The following is a 20,744-nucleotide window of genomic DNA, read 5'->3' as shown; positions in this document are numbered from 1 at the left end:
GGTAGTATGAGATTACGGTCAACCGCCGCATTCCAATTGCGATACCTCGCACCTCGCACCTTGCACCTCGCACCATGCGCTTTGCGCCTTAATACAAAACGCCACATCCGGCCAAGCACACCTCGTTTTCCTCTTCGTTCGTCAGGGTCTCGCTTCTCTTACTTTTCACTCGCTGGGGCTCCGTTTGTCCACACGCCCACCAGGCCTTGGCGTCCAGCGAGCGCTTTTCCACCGCTTCCCCTACTATTGACAAAACCCCCACCCGTCACCTTCTACTATCTCTCTCTCCCGCCCACCCCTCACTGACTGGGTCTCCGTTTGTCGCCCGCCTGGCCTTCGAGCGCCTTCCCACCGCTCTCTTACTAGGGATAAAGTCCTCCGCCCGTCACCTCCTGTCTTCTCTCTTCCACCCACCTACTACCCTTCTCAATTCTACTCATCCTCTCTTACTGGCTGCGAACGCCTCCCCATCATTTGCGCGGAAGCTCTACAACCGCTACTACATCTATCCGCTTCGCTAGCGACCGCGTCGGTCTGTCAAGAGCGATTGGCTGGACGAAGGTGGGTAACCTCATTATTCGCGGAGAAAAGTGAGATTTCTAACATTGTGTGTGGCAGTCATCATGCGCGCTCACTATCTCGTCGTTGGCTTGCTCGGTCTCGCCGGCCTTGCCTTCGCCGCTCCTACTCCCGAGGCCACTGCCGTCTCCCTCATCGCGACTTCCCAGCCTTCCTCGATCGCCACACCCGACTTCCTTCCCCGCTGCAACATGGCTGAGCCCGCCAACCAGTGGCTCATGACCATCTGCGGCAGCCACGGCTCCGCTTCCACCATCCCCAACACCTGGCCTGGCGTCTGCGGTGTACTCACTGGCGGCGTTGCGTACGAGGTCACTTCCACGGCTCAGGTCCCTGAGCTCATGTGTAAATTCTACGATGACAGCGACCTCTGCAACAGCGACTTTCTCGTCGCTACGTTCCAGCATCATGAACAAATCCCCGAGCATCTTGGGAAGAGGATCAAGTATGTTCAGTGTGGTGCATTGCCGACTTTATCAGGCAGTGGTGGGCTTGAGGTGAGGGCTAATGATGCTTCTCCGGTCCTGGAAGCAGAAGACATCAAGCACGCCGAGGCAGATGACGCTCTTCCTCTCCATGACCTCAACCCCACCCAACCCGAAGACACTTCATCTTGGTCCCCATCCCCCTGTATGAACCCCGGATCGGACTACTACTTCTTGATCGTCTGCGGCGGTGGCAACGCCAACTGGATCCCCAACAATTGGATGAACGCGTGTGTGCGGCTGTCCGATACCGTTGGGCAACACGTCGGCACTGTTATTCAGAACGCGCACATCATGTGCAAGTATTACGACGACAGTAACGAGTGCGATGGCAACTTTGAAGCGTACTCCGACAATACTTCAAAGGACATCGAGATCTTTTCGTATCCACCCCAGGTCGGAAACAAGCTCAAGTATGTTAAGTGCCAGAAGGGTGAGTGGCGCAGGGGTGTTGCATCTTCCTCCGCCTGTATGAACCCCGATGCGAGCCACTACTTCCTGTCTATCTGCGGCGGTGGTAATGCCAATAACATCCCCAACGGGTGGATGAACCAGTGTGTGTCGCTGACCGATAACGTTGGGTACCACGTCGAAACTATGACTCAGAATGCGCGCATTCAGTGCAAGTACTACGACGACAGCAACGCGTGCAATGGCAACATCGAAGGGACCTCCATTACTTACGAGAAAGAGGAGAGCTTTACGATTGATCCTGAGGTTGGAAAGCGGATCAAGTATGTCATGTGCACGATTGGTCAGTGGCGCAGGGACGTTGGTGAGATTGAAGCTCGAGAGGCCGATGCTCCTTCCGAGTCACCGGAGAAAATCATCGACGCCAAATTCGCAAAGAAAGCCTGGGCCTGCCAGGAACCTCTCCCAGGCATAGCCTACCAGGTACTGCTAGTCTGCTCTCAAGCCTACGCCCAACAGATCCCGGAAATTCACAAGACAGACTGTATGAGGCTGGCAGACCCAGTTGCGCTTCACGTCGACAGTTTCCTACAAGACGCGAATATGACCTGCGACTTCTACGACAGTAGCAACGGATGCTCCGGCAAACAGATTTTCCACTCCACGACACGGGAAGAACAATATCGTTTCGATATTGATTCGAAGTGGGGAACTTGGATCAAGCATGTGAGGTGTCGCTGGGACGATACGTGGTACCAGACTGGTGGGATTGAAGCTCGAGAGGTCGATGCTTCTTCCTCTTTGGAGGTTTTGGTCGCTCTGGAAATCGTAGTCGCTCCAGACACCGACGCCTCTCCAGACGCCGACGTTTCACCAGACTGGGCCTGCGTGAACCCGGGCCCGGATAATCAATACTTGGTTGTCTGCGGCCATGGCGCAGGCCAACTCATGACCAATAAGCTCTTGGGTGCCTGCCTGGAGCTAAACGCAGGTGTCACGCATAACGTCGATTCCTTCCTTCAAGATTCAGGTCTGATGTGTAGGTTCTACAATGACCCCCACTTGGACTGCAAGGGCGAACCCATCTACATCGCTCAAACTCTGAATAAGCAACACATTTTCAATATCGATGCGAAGTACGGGACTAGGTTCAAGTATGTTCAGTGTTATAAGGGCGACCACCGGCGGAGCGACGTTCCTGGGATCGAAGCTCGAGAGGCAGATACGTCTCTCGAGGCGCCATCTATCGCGGCCGAAGAACCGTCGGGGCCCATCGCACGACTCATCAGCGACACCGGCCACACCTTCGAGTATCAAGAGAACTTCGCTGGGCTCTGCATCAAACTCCGCGACGGGGTCTCTCGTCATTTGACGTACATAGCCTTAGTCGACCATACCCTCTGCAGGTTCTACGAGAGCGGCTGCGGTATCAAGCCTCTCTTCATTGCAAAGAGCGAGACCCCCTATACCAGGATCGCTGTGCCTTTGGATGTCAGCAAGAAACTCACTCACGCTGTCTGTGGGCCTTCGAATGCCCCCCACAATGAGATCGATGCGCGAGCCGATGCTATTTCTCTCGAAGCGACGTCTATCGCGATCGAAAGCGCGACCGAGACGACTACGAACGCCAACTTGCGGACCGTCGCGACTGTCTTTGCCGAAAACGGTGGACCTCTTCTCGTCCGGGAGAACTACATCAATTACTGCATCAAACTCAACTCTACAACGGCTTACCACGTCACCCGCGCGGCTGTCATTGGTAACATTGCCTGCAGGTTCTCCGAGTACGGTTGTCTGAATGACCCTCTTCTCGTCGTCGGAGCCGATCACTATGTCGATGAACCGGTACCATCTGACCTTGGCAAGAGGATTACTCACGTTATCTGTGAACACCAGGCTCCTCGCACTGAGATCGAGGCGCGAGCGGATGCTACATCTCTTGAAGCGAGCCCGGCGGCCGCTTCAGCAACAATCATAGCGAGGATCTACAGCAGCACAAGCAACATGGCTGTTCTCAGCGACAACGACAAAGCCTGCGTTCGGTTCAAAGACGATATGTCCCATGATGTTACCAAGGTAGAAATGGGAGCTCACACTTTCTGCGTGTTCTACAACAACGCTTGCAGTCGAGCCAAAGACCCCGTCTTCACCGCTTCGACCACGGAGGGGTACTTCAGTCGAAACGTGCCAGCAGATGCTTCCAAGGAGATTACCCACGTCATTTGCGGATTCAAACACCATGATGCGATGGAGACACGAGCGGATGCTACAACGGCATCTTCGGGAACCCTTGCACAAATTTTCAGCAGCACAAGCTACACGTCTGTCCACGACAGCCGAGCCTGCGTTACGTTAGGAGACTATGTTTCCCGTGATGTTACCAAGGTAACTGTTGGAGCTCACACTCTCTGTGTGTTCTACGACAACGATTGCACCCTAGCCAAATACCCCGTCTTCAGCGTTTCGACCGATAAGGAGCAGTTCACTACTCGAGACGTGCCAGCGGATGTTGGCAAGAAGATCACCCACGTCCTTTGCGGGAAGAAAGACGGTTGGGCCAACGTCGAAGCGCGAGCGGATGATACATCTCTCGAAACAACAGCCCAGAAGACGAAGATGGCCCGAGTCTTCGGCGATACAGCCGACTTGTACATCTATGACGACAACGATGCGGACTGCGTTGCGCTCAGCAAGCATGTGGCTAATGACGTTGTCGGAGTACAGCTAGAAGCCGGTATTCTCTGCGTGTTTTACACCAATGCCTGCAATATAGCCAAGTTCCCGATTTTCCGCGCTTCGAATTCTGGGCCCGGTACCTTGCATGTGGATATCCCGGGGTATACTGGCCGCGACATCTCGCACGTCGCTTGCGGGAAGAAGCATACTCTTGATGCTGAAATCGATGCGTGGGCGGCTACTACACTGGTTATCGATGCGCGAGCGGAAACTTCACCCACTATCAATGCGCAGGCGGTTACTACACCCATTGTCGACGCCACGGCACTGACGACTCTACACTTGGATGGTCCAGAAATTGCCAGGGTATTCAGCAAGACTGCCATGTTTGGTATTAAAGATGAAGACGCCAATACCTGCATCCCACTTGGCGACTCCATTGCGAATGATCTTTTCGCCGTGGCCGTACACGAAAACGTCCTCTGCAGGTTCTGGAAGGACAGCTGCAATGTAGCCAAGGGTCCTCTGTACCAGCTTCACTCGAACAAGGGGGATGTTGCTTCTAAAGTGCCTTCCGACGTTGGCAAGCAGCTTACTCATTTCATGTGCATGCGTACTGAGCCCCAAGCTGCAATCTTTACGCCAGAAGCACTAGAGACGATGGCTGACATTGGATACATGGCCTTTTTCTTCAGCAGCACCTCCCAGCTTGGTATCAACGATTGGGACGCCAAGAAGTGCATCCCGCTTGGCGACTCTGTTGCGCATGATCTCTTCGCTGTGGCTGTCCCCCAGAACGTCTCCTGCTCGTTCTACAAGGACGGCTGCGATGTATCCAAGAGCCCCATTTTCCTTGTTGCGTCGGGCCAGGGGGGTGGTGGTGTCCACGATGTGCCCTCGGAGATTGGCAAGAGGCTTACTCACGTCATTTGTATGCGTGTGTATACACAGCCCCACGCCGAGATCATTGCGCGAGAGGAAGTTTCACCGTCCAATGTAGCTCTCATCACTTCCGCGGCCTCGACAGGCAACACACCGGATCCAGCTACCGACATGACAATTACCCAGACCGAATACCCCAGGGACGGGTACAGCCCCGTAGACCTCGCAGTCGGCAGCCTTTTCACCTGCTCGTATGAGCAAACCGATAGCTGCTGGATCATGGATGCACTCAACGATTGCTTAGAATTCCCTTCGAACACCGCGCACAACGTCATGATCCTCGAGCAGGCTAAGGGGTCGTATTGTTGGTACTACAACAAGCCTGGGTGCAAGGATAGTGATGAGGTTTTCCATCACACATCGGCGCCAGACAATCCGAGTGCATTTATTGGGACCTACTTCAAGGATCTCGCGAGTGTGGTGTGCGGAGGTCCCGGTGTGACATCTGAGATGGAAGTCATTCCCCACGACCATCGTATCGAAAAGATCACCAACATTGACTCGCGCATCTACGCCAACCATATCAGCAAGCGCGACTCTCTCCCCACGGACTCGCCACCCGCATGGACACTCCCTAGAGCCATCCGGGTAGGCGAAGTGTTCGCCTGCTCCGAAGACCATGCCTCCGGCTGCTGGTACATCAACGCCCAAAATAAATGCACGAATTTTCCGGCCCAGGTCGCCCATAAGTCCCAGTTCATCATGCAAGCCAAGGGTACATGGTGCAAGTATTACCTTGAAGCCGGCTGCTCGCACGAAGCGTGGCAGTACGTATCGACTCCCACGGATCACACTACGTTTGGGGTCAAGACCAACTTGGTTGCGAGCGTGGAGTGTCAAGCTTCTAAGGTGACTGCGAACGAGGTCACCAAGCGCGACTGGCCCCCAGGCTCAACAACAGTCTGCCACCAAGCGCACTACCAGTTCTGCACCGACAACGCCATCAACGCTATTCAGCAGTGCGCCAACTTTGCTCCTGCGGATCAGGGCCCGGTCTCGATTATTCAGTATGGCGGCGCGTACTGTAAGTGGTACCGCGACTTTGGCTGTGGAGGTGGAGAGGACAAGTCGCCCATGAGCATTGATTCAAGGGGTGGAGAGCAGTGGGTTGATGACTTGGGTGTGGAGGATAGGTTCAAGAGCGTCAAGTGTGAGACGTATCAGTGGTAGGCTTTTGGCTGACTGCGAGTCGTCTTGCGGATGGGATGTGCCAGCGAAAGTAGCTTCTTTGGATACCAGGTAGTTGGATAAGTAGAGGAATGGAATGTCGTTCCCTCCGTTTTGTCCCTGTGTGAGATGGGTGTAGAGCCTACGTCGACATTGGGTCACCTAGTTTGCATGTTTTTTTATCGAGGTAGGCTGCAAACCCATTCAGCTTTTCCCTACGTTGTCGTGACTTGAGAGGATTCTGGCCCGGTAAGCGTGTCTGTAAGGCGTACTTGACATGCACGCTTTCCCTTCTTCGGTTAGCACGAACACGACTTAGCGCGTCCCAGTGAACCAACCCTCCTACCCCGCAAACTTTCTCTCCATGTTTCGCGACGTTTGAGTAACCATCGACATGGACAGCCCAGCTGATCTCGATGCCTTCTTCGCCTTTCAGAATAGCCAGTTCGCCTCAGACCACGCCCTAGACGATGGCAGCTTCGCCGGCCTCTCCGAAGCACTGGCGGCCTCAAACGCGGCGTCTTCTCAATACAGTGAGACCTGGATGATGGATCCGTCACTTCTTGATCTTTCGAATCATTCCACCGCCTCTTCGTCACCATTCCCGCCAAGCGCATCGATATCCAGACCTAAGCTTGGCAGTCGCTTCTCACGAGAAGTCATCCGTACACTCAAAGACTGGCTTACTGTTCATCAAAAGCATCCCTATCCTAGTGAGGGCGAGATGATGGCTCTTCAAGACTGCACAGGATTGAACAAAGCACAGCTTACGAATTGGTTCGCGAATGCTCGTCGGCGTGGCAAGGTGCAAAGTGTCCGTCCAACTTCACCGCAAGTCAAGAACTCGCCCACTTCTCCGGTTGATATCATCCCAAGACCTGGGACTCCAGCTGTTAGAATGGCGTCCAATCACAAAGACCCTATGCAGCGTTGGGTGGAATCGCCGCCGGAGCATGAACCTGCTGCTGTTGGCGACATTGCGCGTGCGATGGCTTCTACTTCGCGTAAGTGACTGACTATCCTACGAGGTTGTAATGCTGACTGTAAGTAGATGAAGATGCTGGAGACTTCGCGTATCATCAACCCTGGCAATCACCTTACGCCATGTCCTCGGCAAGCAGTGCAAGAACCTCTCAATCGAGTGAGTTCTCGGGTCATTGCTCATCAGGCTCGCAAACGTCCCTCAAAGTACGCCGCGCACCGCGCAAGAAGCGGACCACCCGACGCCGCCGTCTCGACACGGAGAAAATTGCACCCATCGGCATGCCGTACCAATGCACGTTTTGCACCGAGGTCTTCAAGACTAAGTACGATTGGCAACGTCACGAGAAGTCACTTCATCTACCGCTGGAGAGATGGATCTGCGCACTCCAAGGCTCTCGTACTACCAAGGAGTCGATCGGGGAGCAATGCTGCGTCTTCTGCGGCGAGGTACGACCAGATGACAAGCATATCGAAGCGCACCACTACTCGGCGTGTCAGGAAAGGAGCTTACAGGAACGCACCTTCCACCGGAAAGATCATCTAGTTCAGCATTTGCGCTTGGTGCACGGCGTCGAGTTCTCCGAGTGGTCGATGGCGCGCTGGATGCTGCCTATACCTGATGTAAGGTCAAGATGCGGGTTTTGCGGTACGACGATGAGTACGTGGCTGGAAAGGACCGATCATCTTGCCGACCATTTCAAGTCTGGTGTTACGATGGCCAGTTGGCAAGGTGATTGGGGGTTTGATGCGTCCGTTATACCGTTGGTCGAGACTGCTATTCCTCCTGGTACGATGACCTTGGCTTGCTCATTGAGGGTGTATGAATGCTGACATCTTTCAGATCTCATCGATTGGGAAAGAGGTACTCTCATCCCCATGAAAGGTAGCGACCCATCCTGGGGTACACCACCAAACGCATATGAACTGCTCAAAGTCGAAATCGAGTTCTTCATCCAGCGATATTTTGACAAACATGGGTACTTGCCAGACAATGACGCGATGCAGCTAGAAGCCTGCCGCATCATCTTCGCAGCCGAGACTACTTCCGTCATGCACGGTCCAGACACAAACCATCTTCACGAAGTCTCATGGCTACGAGACCTGATGATGTCATCACATGAGCTGACTGAACACGCGAGATTCCAGCCCGTTCGATCTTCCCGCGAGAGCCGACATTTTCCGTTGCGTATCAATGCCAAGGATCATCTCTTCGAGCAATGTCCGCTAGAGGCGCAGCTTCGTGGTTTCGTGACTCAGCGCGTGGCGACGGGTGAGGCACTGGACGATGCGCAACTGCATCATGAAGCATGTCAGATTGTTCGACGCATGGAGCAAGAGTCTAGTACGCCATCCGATGTCTTCGCCAATTGGATCGTCAAAGGGATCTACTCGGGCACGAATTGGATATCACTCTTCAAGCAACGCGCTGGTATCTCTGATGTTGTTTCCACCAACATTCCGACAGATCATGGCTTGGGCGAATTACTAGACCTCTCGTGGCCAGCCTCGCCTTCAAAAGAAGCATCCACTTCCGCTCTCGGGACTGCAAGTCCATCCAAGCAAACCCACGACTACTTCACTACGCTTCCCACTTTCTCGGAAGAGCCCATAGTCTCACCCGAATCTACAGCGCAAACGGACATGTACGGTCGTTTGCGATCGTTGCTACCCGACGACACCAACTTCTACCGGATCTTTGACAGCGACATGCGGAGATGGGCGGCATCGACGCTTTCACCGAAGAATCCGAATTGCCATGTCCCTTCCGATGAGGAGATACAGCATCAAGCACGATGGATTATGTATGATGGCGACGACCCGTGGAACCAGACTCCTGCAGATTTCCCGAACTGGCTGTCACGGTTCAAGAGAGAGGTCGGGATTGTGGCGAATGATGAGGGAGTGAATCCTGGTGATTTGGTGATGTGACTGCAGTTAACGGACGCTGACATCAAACATTTGTTGCCGCCTAGAAGTACGCCGACCTTTCCAGAGCTCGTGCGCATAGAAGAAGGCTTGGATGCTTTCTACAGAGCACTCCAGAGATTCATAATCCTTACACTCAGCAAGACAAAGCATATTCCCTCTCAACCCACCACTTCAACGTCTGACAGTCATGAGCTCTCTACTACTGCGTGTATTTCGGCCCGTGCTGACCTCATTGTTTGAGTATGCTGGCTATCCTTTTGTCACGAGCTCTCCAGCCCAACATACACCCTTTCAGTCGAATGTTGCAGTGTCATCAGCAACCCAAACAGGAACTGCTTCACCAGGCCAACCTAAGAACTCCTACGATGAGTCGCCAGGCCCGTTCCGGCTGTTCGCACTGCCAGGGGAGCTCCGCAACATTGTCTACGCTCACGTTCTCGAAACGGACGAGGCTATCCTCATGGCACCATATCTCAAAGATGGAGCTTTACATCAGCGTCTGATCTTCGAAGACCCGACGACAAAACTGCGGATGGACCTAAACCAAATGAAATTCGTCTGTAAACAACTCTACGAGGAGACATCAGCTCTACCGCCGACCCGCTGTCCGGAATTGATCTTCCCTCTCCGCAAAGACACCCCCGAATCCGCTTCTAGCATATGTGCAGGATACATTGCTGGCTCCAGACCCGAGCAGCTCAACGGCATCCGCCGCATCCACGTCCACGAGCGCATCGCATACCGACAGAGTCCTTTCTCAACGGACATCTTCGACCCATGTATGGCCCAGCTTGTAACATTCGCCACCCAACACCCCAACACCTCAATCCAGACATTCCTCCATGCCATAGACCCAAAGATATCCAACGACACATCCAAAGTCCCCATCACAGGCTTCTCCTACGAAATAGCTCGCAAACGGGTAGAAACCACTTCCGGATACTACAGCGCTTGGTACGATATCGATAGGGTTCTGGACGAGATGGCTGAGACGTGGTCGGACCATGCGTTTGAGCCGCAGCCTTTTCCAGGGAATTTCGTGTTTAGGTTGGGGTGCGGGGTGAGATGGTCGAATTGGCAGCAGTGGGTTGGGTTGGAGTTTCCAAGGCCTGCACTTACACATACGGGGCCTAATTATACGGGGAGGTATGATATTTGGTTTTTGGGGCGGACGTGAAGCGGACGATGGAGATGGTAGGGTGGAGTTTGGGGGAGGAGCGTGGTTAGATGGGCGGTAGCTATCGTGATCAAGGTCATGGGACTGTTATTCACGTACATGAGATGTTGTCCACCATGTGTTCTCCACATGTGCCTGAAAAGAACAACATTCGTTACCCGGAAACCTTTACATTCATGCTAACTACATGGCAGAGTAACTATCTGCCCTGCACCCTCCGCCTCCTCCATCCAACCCTTCCAGCCCCTATCAGTTCCTTCGTCCTGGCGCTTGACCAAAGCCGCCTTTGGGAAGCGTGCCGTTAAAAGACGGCTGGAATGGGGAAAATCTCTCTCCTGTCGGAGTAGCACCGTTACCAAAGCCCGAGGAGGCCATCTGTTGTCCAATACCAGGTGCTGATTGCAGCGACTCGGCCTCTTGGCTGGATAGCAAGTCATTGCTCTGATAACTAGCGCTCTGATCAGGTAAGGGCTGCTGGACGTTAGATCTAAGCGGCTCAGCCGGCGTCGCGATGTGAGCACGTGGTGCTAGGGCGGATAATGCAACGGCTGCGTTGTGCGTCACCTCATACACCTGCTGTATCAGGGCGAGATGTGCTGTCTTCAGCTGTTCATACCTCGTGTTTGCAGCAGTCGCCTCTTGCTGCAGTGTTGCAATAGCGGTGGTAGCAGCTTGAAGACGCTGTTCTTGGAACCTGCGTTCCAGATCCGGCTGTACCTGGCTCTGAGCACCTTGTGCTTGTGTGGGCGATCGAGCCAGTCGAGCAGATGGGAAACCCGACTCTGCCTTGCGCTGTGCGAGCATCTTGGCCATGCGCTCGGTGGCCGATTCTGAGCTCGGTGGCTCACGAGTAGCACGGACGGTCGAAGGCGCTCGATCACGATAGCTGCCGTGGATTGGGAGTGATTCCCTTGGCGGACTCCGCTCACGGAAGTCGGGCTTGCGGATTGGACCATCTTGGGCTGAGTACTCACCGTCGTACACATGCCTAGGGTCAGCAGAAACATCTCGAGAACTGTATACCTCATATCCAGCGCCGTAGCTGCTGTTTGAATGGCCGGCATCATGATCGGGGTTTTGGTAGTCACCAAAGAGCCTACCTTGAGTCGGCCTCTGGTTGTCGGGGTATCGCGAAGGCAGCGTAGAAGCTTGCCCATAGCCTTGAAGATGGTCAATCTGGGGAGCCTGAGAATGGCCTTGAGGGGAAGTCGGCCTGCCATACTGCTGAGGCGGCCGGTTGGAACCGGGCTTGGGTGCGTCAGCCTTTTGCTCTCTTCGCTGTTCTGCGCGCTGTTTGTGCTCTGGGTCACGAGCTGCGTCACGTTCGGCATTCAGCGATTCTCTGACATGCGAGAAACACCAGTCTTCGTTAGCAACCCGCATCAAGTCGGAGCAGGGTTGCCCGGGATGGTGATGGGTGGGATTCAAAGCACAGCCACCTCGACATTTGCGCCATTGGTTGCGATGCGACAGGTTTGCCTTCTGTCCGCATGCTATGCACAACGTGTGGTGTCCTTTTACGCCTGCATCTTTGAAGATAGTCAGCGCGTCAGTCGGGCGGAGACCCTCCGCGTAATGTCCACGTTGTGGATCGCCAGGTTGCTTCTGATGGGGTGGGCGATCGCCACCGTTTCCAAGGCCTTGGCCGAATTGTTGCTGCGGATCATTTGCCATGGTGGTGTTCATGGTCATTCGCAGCGGTGTGGATGTCGATGGTGAGTCAAAATGTTGGTGTCGTGCTGAAAGTCGCCTCGATTTCGCCAAGGCGCTAGTACGCTAATCACGTCCCCACACTCATCTCCAGAGATCAATGGCGCGGATGAGCATTGCACATACTAGGATGATACCTACTAGGGAAACGTTCTGAGAGATATGATGAGCTTCATGAGACAAACCATGTAACCGATGTCATTGGTGCCTGTCCAGGTGAATAGCTAAGTACCTAGGTAATATTTCCCTTTTCTAGAATCGAGGAATTGTGAAGATAAACCGACCAACTACCTGATTGCATTCTGCAATTATACATTGTAATCTCTAGAGATCATGTTGTTAGACGATAGGTATGATAACTAACGTGCTGTTGCCTGTTCTCATCAAGTCAATGCCATACTACGTCACCATGCGAGAAGTAGTTCGTCGACTTACCTTCACTTCGCGTCAGTGCGCTCGACCCTCGCGTAGCCTGCTTGTTTGTTGTTGCCTTCCCTACACGATTCCGCCCTAGCAACCTCAAAACTCTTTGTCCTGGCATTTCAAGAACGATAAACAACAACAGCAATTAACAGTATAGCTCAGTCAATGGCGACTGCGAGTGCCGAGGGCAGCGGCGCGGGTAATCTTACCTATTGCAATCACGGCTACGTCACTAACACTTTTGCTAGTGCCAAAACCAATCCTGCCTCAGTTCCATAGTCCACTTCTCCGACTACCTGGCGAGATACGCAACAAGATCTACGGGTACGCACTGGATAACTCAAAACCGCTACGGGTGATTGGCTATCTTCACAAGGCACCATGTCAGACCCATGCAAGAATATTCCACCAGTTCAATGAACTCAAGCACACTTGTCGGCAGCTTCGTATAGAGACTGCTTGGATGGGGGTTTCGCCGGCTGACGCTTTCTTTGACGACTCTTCCCGTAATACCCTTGCCGTTACCTCTGGTCCTGCAACTCGGCAACTTATGTATTACAAGCATGATCGACAAGGAGACCGCTTTCTCTCAGATGTACCCTTTGATCATTTCGTGTTTTTCTGCCGGAGAAATCCGCAGCTCGAAGTGGCCATCTTTACGCAAGCTCTACGAAAGGAACTTGGATGTCGCAGATTGCTTGTGGTTGGAGCTGCGCTACAGCGTGTTTTGCGAAGGAAAAAGCTTCCTATCCAGGTTGATGCAGGTCTTGCAAGCGAAATCAGAAAGATGGCAAGACACATGCACAAGAACACAACCATTAGGGACTGGACCTGCGCAGGAGGCAGACTGCTCTCGAAAAACATCAAGGTTTATCCGATGGACGAGTACGATGAAGCCGAAGTGCGGTACTCGTATCCCCGGAAGAAGAAGGGGTTCGAGGATTGGGTCGCGCAGATCAGGGAGTGGTACAGAGACGGCATTTGAGGCACGTTATTCGTGGAGATACGTGGCGATTTGGCAGCAAGAAGGACAGCCGGAAAGAAGCGCTTGTATAACGAGAGTTTGGAGATGCCTGGACAGTGCTAGAGTTTCTCGAGTTCTTCACACCCGAGGTAACACGCCGATACTAGCATGAGGTCAATCAGGTAGGTACATCGAATATGAGACGCCCAATCCCTGATCCATGATGTGAGTATGCCCGCGCGAAAGTTGCACGTGCACTGTGACCTATTCTGGAGACTTAGCTACCATGCGCCGGGACCGGGTATATATGGCTAGTATCGTGATGAAGCAGAGTGTCAGGCATCGCGATTCAACGCATATCATTCGAACAACGAGTGCAATGAGTAGGGAGTATGCATCGCCTAAGTTCCAGTGCTGTTATGCGTTGACTGGACAAAATATGTGTCAAGGGAAAGCACGCTGTCATGTCCTTTTTGGTAGCTAGTGGCGCTTGGCGATAACTAATCCGCATTACCCCAGAGCTCCTTCTCCACACCCCATTCCGCCCCATCCGAAGCAAATGGATGCACACGCGCTTTGCAACACCTGGAGTTAGAGCAAACATCGCACGCAAGCGTCAGGACAATGATGCTACAGTCTCCGTCATTCTAGCAGCCTGTTCAGCACGACAACCGCTTTCATGGCTCCAATGCGACATTCACCACGGCAGCATCGCGCATTGCGGAGGTGGCCTGAACCTTTCCCAAAGCAGGATGCCATCCGACATGCGGGAAGACTTCGCGCTTCTCGACTCAGGCAGAGGGTGAAAGGAGGCTCAAAAGAGGCGGTACATTAGGCAAAAGAAACGGCAGTCGGCTCGTTCATCACGGGACTACATCATTCATTGGTGGATCGGCGTCTCTCTGGGGTCGAAGCATCTCCACAGCCGGAGGAAAGCCGTCCGAAGTAATTTGTATAAGAGGTCGCGCTCCCCACGGGGTCGAACGTCTCTTTGGCTCTTTTCAGAACGACGGCGACATGTTGCTACCAAGCTTAAGAGAAATGACTCTTTGGCATTGGTGCGCTCAATCGAATGGTTGAGACTGGTACGTATATTTGCTTGTTTTGTCACATCACGCATCGTTCTGTTTGCGGTCGGCACCCCATACTCACACCACCCACGGGGTACCTGTCTACTATAATACGGAGTCAGGAGTCAAAGCTAACCATCGTAGACGTATCTGGAGACTCCATCAACGTGTCTCCCCACATGCGCACCACAATCGTCATCCCACATACTGCCGTTCCCAACATCCGGTAACCCCTCGGTCTCCCGAACATCACCCGGTCTCACAATCTCGACGCGAAAGCGTGACCTGGATGCCGGCACATGGCACATTGCTCATCTCACGATGCTCTCGCATTGATCCACACGGACCCGTATTTCTCAGAGACTTCAGGACTCTTGGCTCAGGATTTTCACGCTTCGATGCACGTAGCGGGCCGCTAGCGCTGCAACCTCGGAGTCGGAGATGAGGTTTTTATCGCGCGTCGGCCAAGACCGGCGTTTGCTGGGAAACCTGCCAAGTTGGAACCACCGACACCGAGAATGCGCGCATGAGTTTGCCAGCGAAGAAAAGTCGCAGTGACGTAGGAGTGGACTTCTGACGTCGCCAGTCTGGACTTACCGCGCTCCGCGAAGAATTTGGACAACCCGCAGGAGCTGTCATCCCCGGTTTTCGAATGCAGAAACTCTGGCGCACCTGTCACCGGCTACCTGGGACGAAAAACGTGCTGCCCTAGCCCTAGGATAACCTTTTCGTTCCGGCTACCATCCAATGGCGACCAGATGGACTCCGAACCGGTGTGAACGATCCAACGCGACTTGAGGCTCTGCGGAAGCTAGCGAGTGCCGTCGCGTCCGTGCGTACACGTCTTGCATATTGTCCAACGATATGAAGCACTTGTCAGCCTCGTCTGCGCTATAGACGCGTCTATGCCCCTGCATAAGGAAACATCCCGGATAGCTCCAAGCTATCTCATAGGCCGGCTGGATGAAGTCTAACATTGGATACTCGGATGGAGCAGTTCGCCGATACTGAAGCGCACCCCAACGTCACCATCCACAATAGCCATGTGAGGGGAAACCGTTGGAGCACGCGATACTGGAGTCACTGGGGCAAGATCAGAAACTATACGACCCCGTATACGACCCCAAGGAACAATCCACCAGAACCGGAAGGGTGGTATACTTGCAACAGCTGCAGTGGGCCGATCGTTGCACTATCAACTGTCTGTGCTTCTCGGCGTGTCCAGTGACCATTCCGATACTACGCGATGAAGAAAATTCACGACCGGCAGCTCTCCGGCTCGAGCGTGCTCGTGACAGGCTGCCCCATTGTCAGCTCCAGCTCCACGATGCGATGTCATCATACCTCCGTTGTCAGGGCGCTCGTGCGAGCGTATCTCCTTTCGCCTCCATGGCTAGGGCGTTCTGGAAAATGTTAGTCGGATGGGTATGCGGATGAGACTGACACTGGGGCTCCACTGTCAATAGACCCTACGAACCCGTCTCCGCATGCATTTTCTGCTATTTATACGGTGCAGCCTTCTCCTCATAGCCCACACTGGTCTCCTCTTCTCCAGCTTCTCTCCAGCTCGCTTTGTTTGAGACGTATACCCCGCGCTGCAGACCAGCTCGACTTTTGCTCGATACCCTTTTGTTTTTCTCTATTGATTCCTAATTACCACGCGCCCAAGATGACGGTCATGTCGCGTTTCTTCAAGAAGAAGGCGACCGAGGAGGAGATCCACGAGAAGGGAACACCCAACACCGCCACTCCTGCGGACACACCTCCTAGGGGAAACTCTGAGACCGTCCAGGCTGCGGATCTCGAGCCCAAGGGCCGCGTGCCTGCCATTGCCGTTATCCTCGGTGCTTGTGCCAGTATCGGTGGATTCATGTTCGGATATGAGTCTGGACAGATCTCTGGTTTCCTCGAGATGGACGACTTCAAGGCACGTTTCGGCGGTGAGAACAACGAGTTCTCTGCTGTCCGCTCTGGTGCCATTGTCGGTCTTCTTGCGTAAGTCACTTCCTCCGCAACGGGATGAACGCGTCTAACAATCTCCCAGTGTCGGTACTCTCTTCGGATGCTTAGGCTCAGCTCCTCTCGCTGATACCTTCGGTCGTCGTCTCACCATCTCCGGTTCTGCCTTTTTCTACATCATCGGTGTCATTATCGAAATCACCAGCAAGAACGTCTGGGTTCAATTCGCCATGGGCCGCTTCACTGCCGGTCTCGGTATCGGAGCTCTTTCCACCGTCGTCCCCATGTACCAATCCGAATCGATCCCCAAGCGCATTCGTGGTGCCACTGTCTCCTCTTACCAACTGTTCATCACCCTCGGTATCTGGACCGCATACATGGTCAACTACGGCACGGAGAAGGACTATGTCAACAGCCCTCAATGGCGCATTCCCAACGGTCTTTCCGCACTCTGGGCCATCATCCTCGGTAGCACCATCCTCCTCCTCCCCGAGTCCCCCCGCTACGCATACCGCAAGGGCAAGATCGACGAGGCTCGCATGAACATGGCCCGTCTCAACGGTGTCGACCCGCACAGCGCCTTCATCGACGCCGAGATTGCTGAGATTCAAGAGAAGCTCGAGGCTGAGTCTGCTGGCGGCGACCACCCATGGCACGAGATCTTCACCGGTCCCCGCATGCTGTACCGCACTCTGCTCGGTATGGTCCTCCAGGCCGGTCAGCAGTTGACAGGTGCCAACTACTTCTTCTACTACGGCACAACCATCTTCTCCGCCACCGGCCTCTCCAACTCATACGTCACCTCCATCATCCTCGGAACCGTCAACGTCGTCGCTACCATCTTCGGTCTCTGGGTCGTCGAGAACGTCGGCCGCAGAAAGGCCATGATGGTCGGTGCTGCCTGGATGGCCATGTGCCTCTTCATCTACTCCTTCGTCGGTCACTACGCCCTCGACCAGAACCTTCCCCAGAGCACGCCCGCTGCCGGAAACGTCATGATTGTCTTCACCTGCCTGTTCATTGCCGCGTTCGCCACCACCTGGGGACCCCTCGTCTGGGCCATCGTCGGAGAATTGTACCCTGCCCGCTACCGCGCTACCTGCATGGGTCTCGCCACCGCGTCCAACTGGCTCTTCAACTTCATCATCTCCTTCTGCTCTACCCTCGTCACCGACCGCATCGACTACTTCTACGGTCTCGTCTTCGCCGTCTCCCTCGTCCTGCTCTTCTTCATCGTCTACTTCTTCATGATTGAGACTAAGGGCCGCTCGCTCGAGGAGATCGACACCATGTACATGATTCACGTCAACCCTATTACCAGCGCCAAGTGGGATGCGTCGAGCTTGGCCAAGGACGGTCTTGTCGACACCGACAGGCTGCACATGGGTCCTGGTGGTCGCAACTTCAGCAAGGCCGAGCAGGCTGGTACCCACGGTGGTATCTTGGAGCCTGCTGAGCGCAATGAGAACCAGGTCTAGATGACTGGTTGTGGGAATGAGGCTATGACGGAGAAGATGTGTTCACGCTTGGAGTGGACTGTGACGGCCTAAAATTTATCAGTTGTAATTCAGTATGAGTGTCCGTATGTAGGACAGGAAAGAGGGTGCCAATATAGTGCAAGCCCTCAATATATTATCATCAAATCACTTGCAGTCTTCTCATGGTGCATGAATGCTTTTCATATCGTTCTCGTCTCTCAGCCCTAGACCTTCGACTACTACGTCGAGTTCTGTTCGCCTCCATAATACCGCAATCATCTCCGACACTTTGATGCCACTCGTCTCCCGTCCCAGGTAGTCCATCCAGATCGTTATATTGCAACAGCCGGATCCAGGTGATGGTTACGCCCTACAGCGCAAGTTCCGAGCTTTCATGATACACACCGGAGTCTATGTAGTTAGCAAATCATTTCGTAACCCCAAGAATCATTAGGAGAATATACCTGAGGTAGAAGCAGCCTTTGCAACGACACTAGCGTCGACCTTCCCGAGTAACAAACCGGCACCTCTCCAGCGTAACCACGAGCTCTCTAGATGCCCTCGCGTTGCCACTTCTCGAACTCTTGGGTGCATATCTTGAGATGTTCTTCACCATATCTCTGTAAGGAGTCCTCACTGAAGACAGGATGGATAATGTGGCCAGGTTCTACACCAGGAAATATGCGAATATGACTGGGGGTCGGATTTACCCGATCATCGTTTATGCGGACGGTGATCTGGCGCAGAATCCCAGGGACAACTGCATGGTTTGCGTGCATGTGCCTAGCATACAGAATGTTTCCAACCAAGATGAACCAGTGAGCGGTGGATCTGGTTTTGCTGAGGGCATTGACATACAAGTCAATCGTCATGCAAGGATGTGACGCGCCGTATGGCCTAAATATCTCGGCGGCCTTGTCCCAAGTGCCCAAATATTGGGAGTGACCCAACAACGCATCACTCAGTGTGACTTTCCGAATACACTGTTGCTGACGGACCGAACACGTATCGACAAACGCAACGAAGCCTTCGACCTGCCGCTTGGAGTGCATAGCAAGAACGTTCAGTTTCAGACCCAGACCCTTGGTTTCGTGGTATAGCTGGCGACAGACGTATTTCAGGCGATTAGATTCGACGTCGGGGTCAGTCGGACGGCGTCCCTCGAAGATCCTCTGGGAGCTGTAGGGTTCTCCAAGTGTGCGACGCTCAAACAGGAGCAGGCCGTTATGCTCAGTGAGTGCATACTCATAGATGATATCTCGGAGTTCTCTCGGTAGAGCGAGCAGGCGATTTGGAGCCGATGGTGGTGCTGAGTCGCCCGTGGGGACTGGCTGTGAGGGTGCGAGGCGCATACTGAGTGTCGGCGACGGAAACAGTAAGTAGTGTGAGGACGAGGAGAAGCAGAGAGGTGAGTAAAGTCGGAGTGTTGTTGTCTGACGGGGACTAGTCCGTTTGCTCTGAGGCTTGGCGGATCACAGAGACTCATATGGAAGGAGCAATTGCATATGTGACGTCACAGCGAATGGAGTGAAGACGTCAAATCAAGCAGAAGAGTTGAGGGAATTGTGCAGTATGAGCCCTAATCAATTCCTAGACTCGGCGACCATCATCGCGAAAGCCATTAGAAGCTGGACATGGCTGCTTATCTACTCTGGCAGCCGGAGGCCCTGGAATGTTTTCTGAAAGACAAGTCCAAGCTAAATATTTGCGCCGTTTCACTGATAGACGCGCCGTGATATCCAGGAAGCGTTGGCAACGACTCAGAAACCCTCCTGGAACCACTGTTTACACTGCGCAACCCAATCATCGACATCATCAATGTCAGAGTACGGAGCAGTGCGCCTGAGTTCATCCTCGTCGAAACTCCTAGGAAACACTTGTACAGCCGTCGAATCCGCCCAAAAGCCATCCCGAGAGGCACAGCGATAGTGTGCCGCGCGACTCGCGCTATCCCTGAGCTCTGCACTGGCAAGAACAGGAAACGTGCCTCTTATTGCACGCTGGACCACGCTGCCCCAGTAACACCAACCCTGGAAACTCTGTTGGTTGGAAAGCCAATCAAGTCGCACCTCCACGGACAGAGCTGGATATTTCTTGCTGATCGTATCCGCCCCCTGCAATTCGGTGTGCAGTCTGCCACATGTCGTCTGCAAGATCGCGACACGTCGAAGTTGACCAAAAGTCGCAGCCGAACAGTACTTCTTAGTGAACTTGTCGAATAGTTCGTAGCTGAATGGGCCGGGGAAAGTTAACTTGTTGTGTTTCAAACCGAGGCCCCTAGTCTCGGCGTACAGCTGACGACAAACGAACTTGAGTAGATTCGGATCGGGGCCTTGCGGATTGTCTGCTGCACGGAGACGAGAGGGAGAAGGTTCCGTGAGAACGAGCCCAGCTTGCTCGGTAAGTGCATACTCGTAGATGATGTCGCGCAGCTCCCTTGGGAGGCCAAACAGCCCGATGTGTCCAGACGCAGCCATCTATAGACATGTTAGTTGAGCTTCTTGAGCGGACGGTCTAGCCAATGCTTACCTTTGCTGCGCGCAAAGGACGGCCGTCGTTCTGAGTGCGTGTTATTAGATGGGCCTGCTGAGCTCGAAGACGAACTGTGGGACGGGGGAGTAGAGTGTCGCGGTTTGTTTACAGTAGTCCAGCAAAAAGTGGGGCTACTAAGGTGAGCGACCTTACGAGGAATGAGCGACCCCGTCATCATGGTGAGGTCCAGCCGGCTACTGATAATTCGATCCCGTGGATCATATATTGACTATTCATCTGAAAACAAGAGCTTCATCC

The 20,744-nt window shown here is 53.7% G+C and overlaps 4 protein-coding genes across 4 annotated transcripts; 3 read left to right on the top strand and 1 right to left on the bottom strand.

The window, feature by feature from the left end:
• Positions 1 to 623: 623 nt before the first annotated feature.
• On the top strand, positions 624 to 6,263 carry J4E93_006448 (uncharacterized protein; the record flags this gene model as incomplete). The annotated part of the gene is made up of 1 exon (XM_049344361.1): positions 624 to 6,263. The coding sequence occupies one exon, from the start codon at positions 624 to 626 to the stop codon at positions 6,261 to 6,263; it is 5,640 nt and encodes a 1,879-aa protein (XP_049198796.1).
• Positions 6,264 to 7,898: 1,635 nt separating this feature from the next.
• Positions 7,899 to 9,173, top strand: J4E93_006447 (uncharacterized protein; the record flags this gene model as incomplete). The annotated part of the gene is made up of 2 exons (XM_049344360.1): positions 7,899 to 7,902; positions 8,086 to 9,173. The coding sequence occupies 2 exons, from the start codon at positions 7,899 to 7,901 to the stop codon at positions 9,171 to 9,173; spliced, it is 1,092 nt and encodes a 363-aa protein (XP_049198795.1).
• Positions 9,174 to 10,599: 1,426 nt separating this feature from the next.
• J4E93_006446 (uncharacterized protein) lies at positions 10,600 to 11,692 on the bottom strand (the record flags this gene model as incomplete). The annotated part of the gene is made up of 1 exon (XM_049344359.1): positions 10,600 to 11,692. A coding segment is annotated over one exon (1,093 nt), but the record flags the coding sequence as incomplete, so codon positions are not given.
• A 4,494-nt stretch (positions 11,693 to 16,186) lies between these two features.
• On the top strand, positions 16,187 to 17,954 carry J4E93_006445 (uncharacterized protein; the record flags this gene model as incomplete). Its single annotated transcript, XM_049344358.1, has 2 exons — positions 16,187 to 16,512; positions 16,562 to 17,954. 2 exons carry the CDS (start codon positions 16,187 to 16,189, stop codon positions 17,952 to 17,954), a joined length of 1,719 nt encoding a protein of 572 aa, XP_049198793.1.
• Between the last annotated feature and the right edge of the window lie 2,790 nt (positions 17,955 to 20,744).

The sequence above is a fragment of the Alternaria ventricosa genome, assembly GCF_023758065.1.
Source record: "Alternaria ventricosa strain BMP 2768 chromosome Unknown scaffold_10, whole genome shotgun sequence".
Classification (NCBI taxonomy): Eukaryota; Fungi; Ascomycota; class Dothideomycetes; order Pleosporales; family Pleosporaceae; genus Alternaria; species Alternaria ventricosa.
The sequence above is the reverse complement of the archived record's forward strand: the minus strand, read 5'-3'. Positions and strand labels throughout refer to the sequence as shown.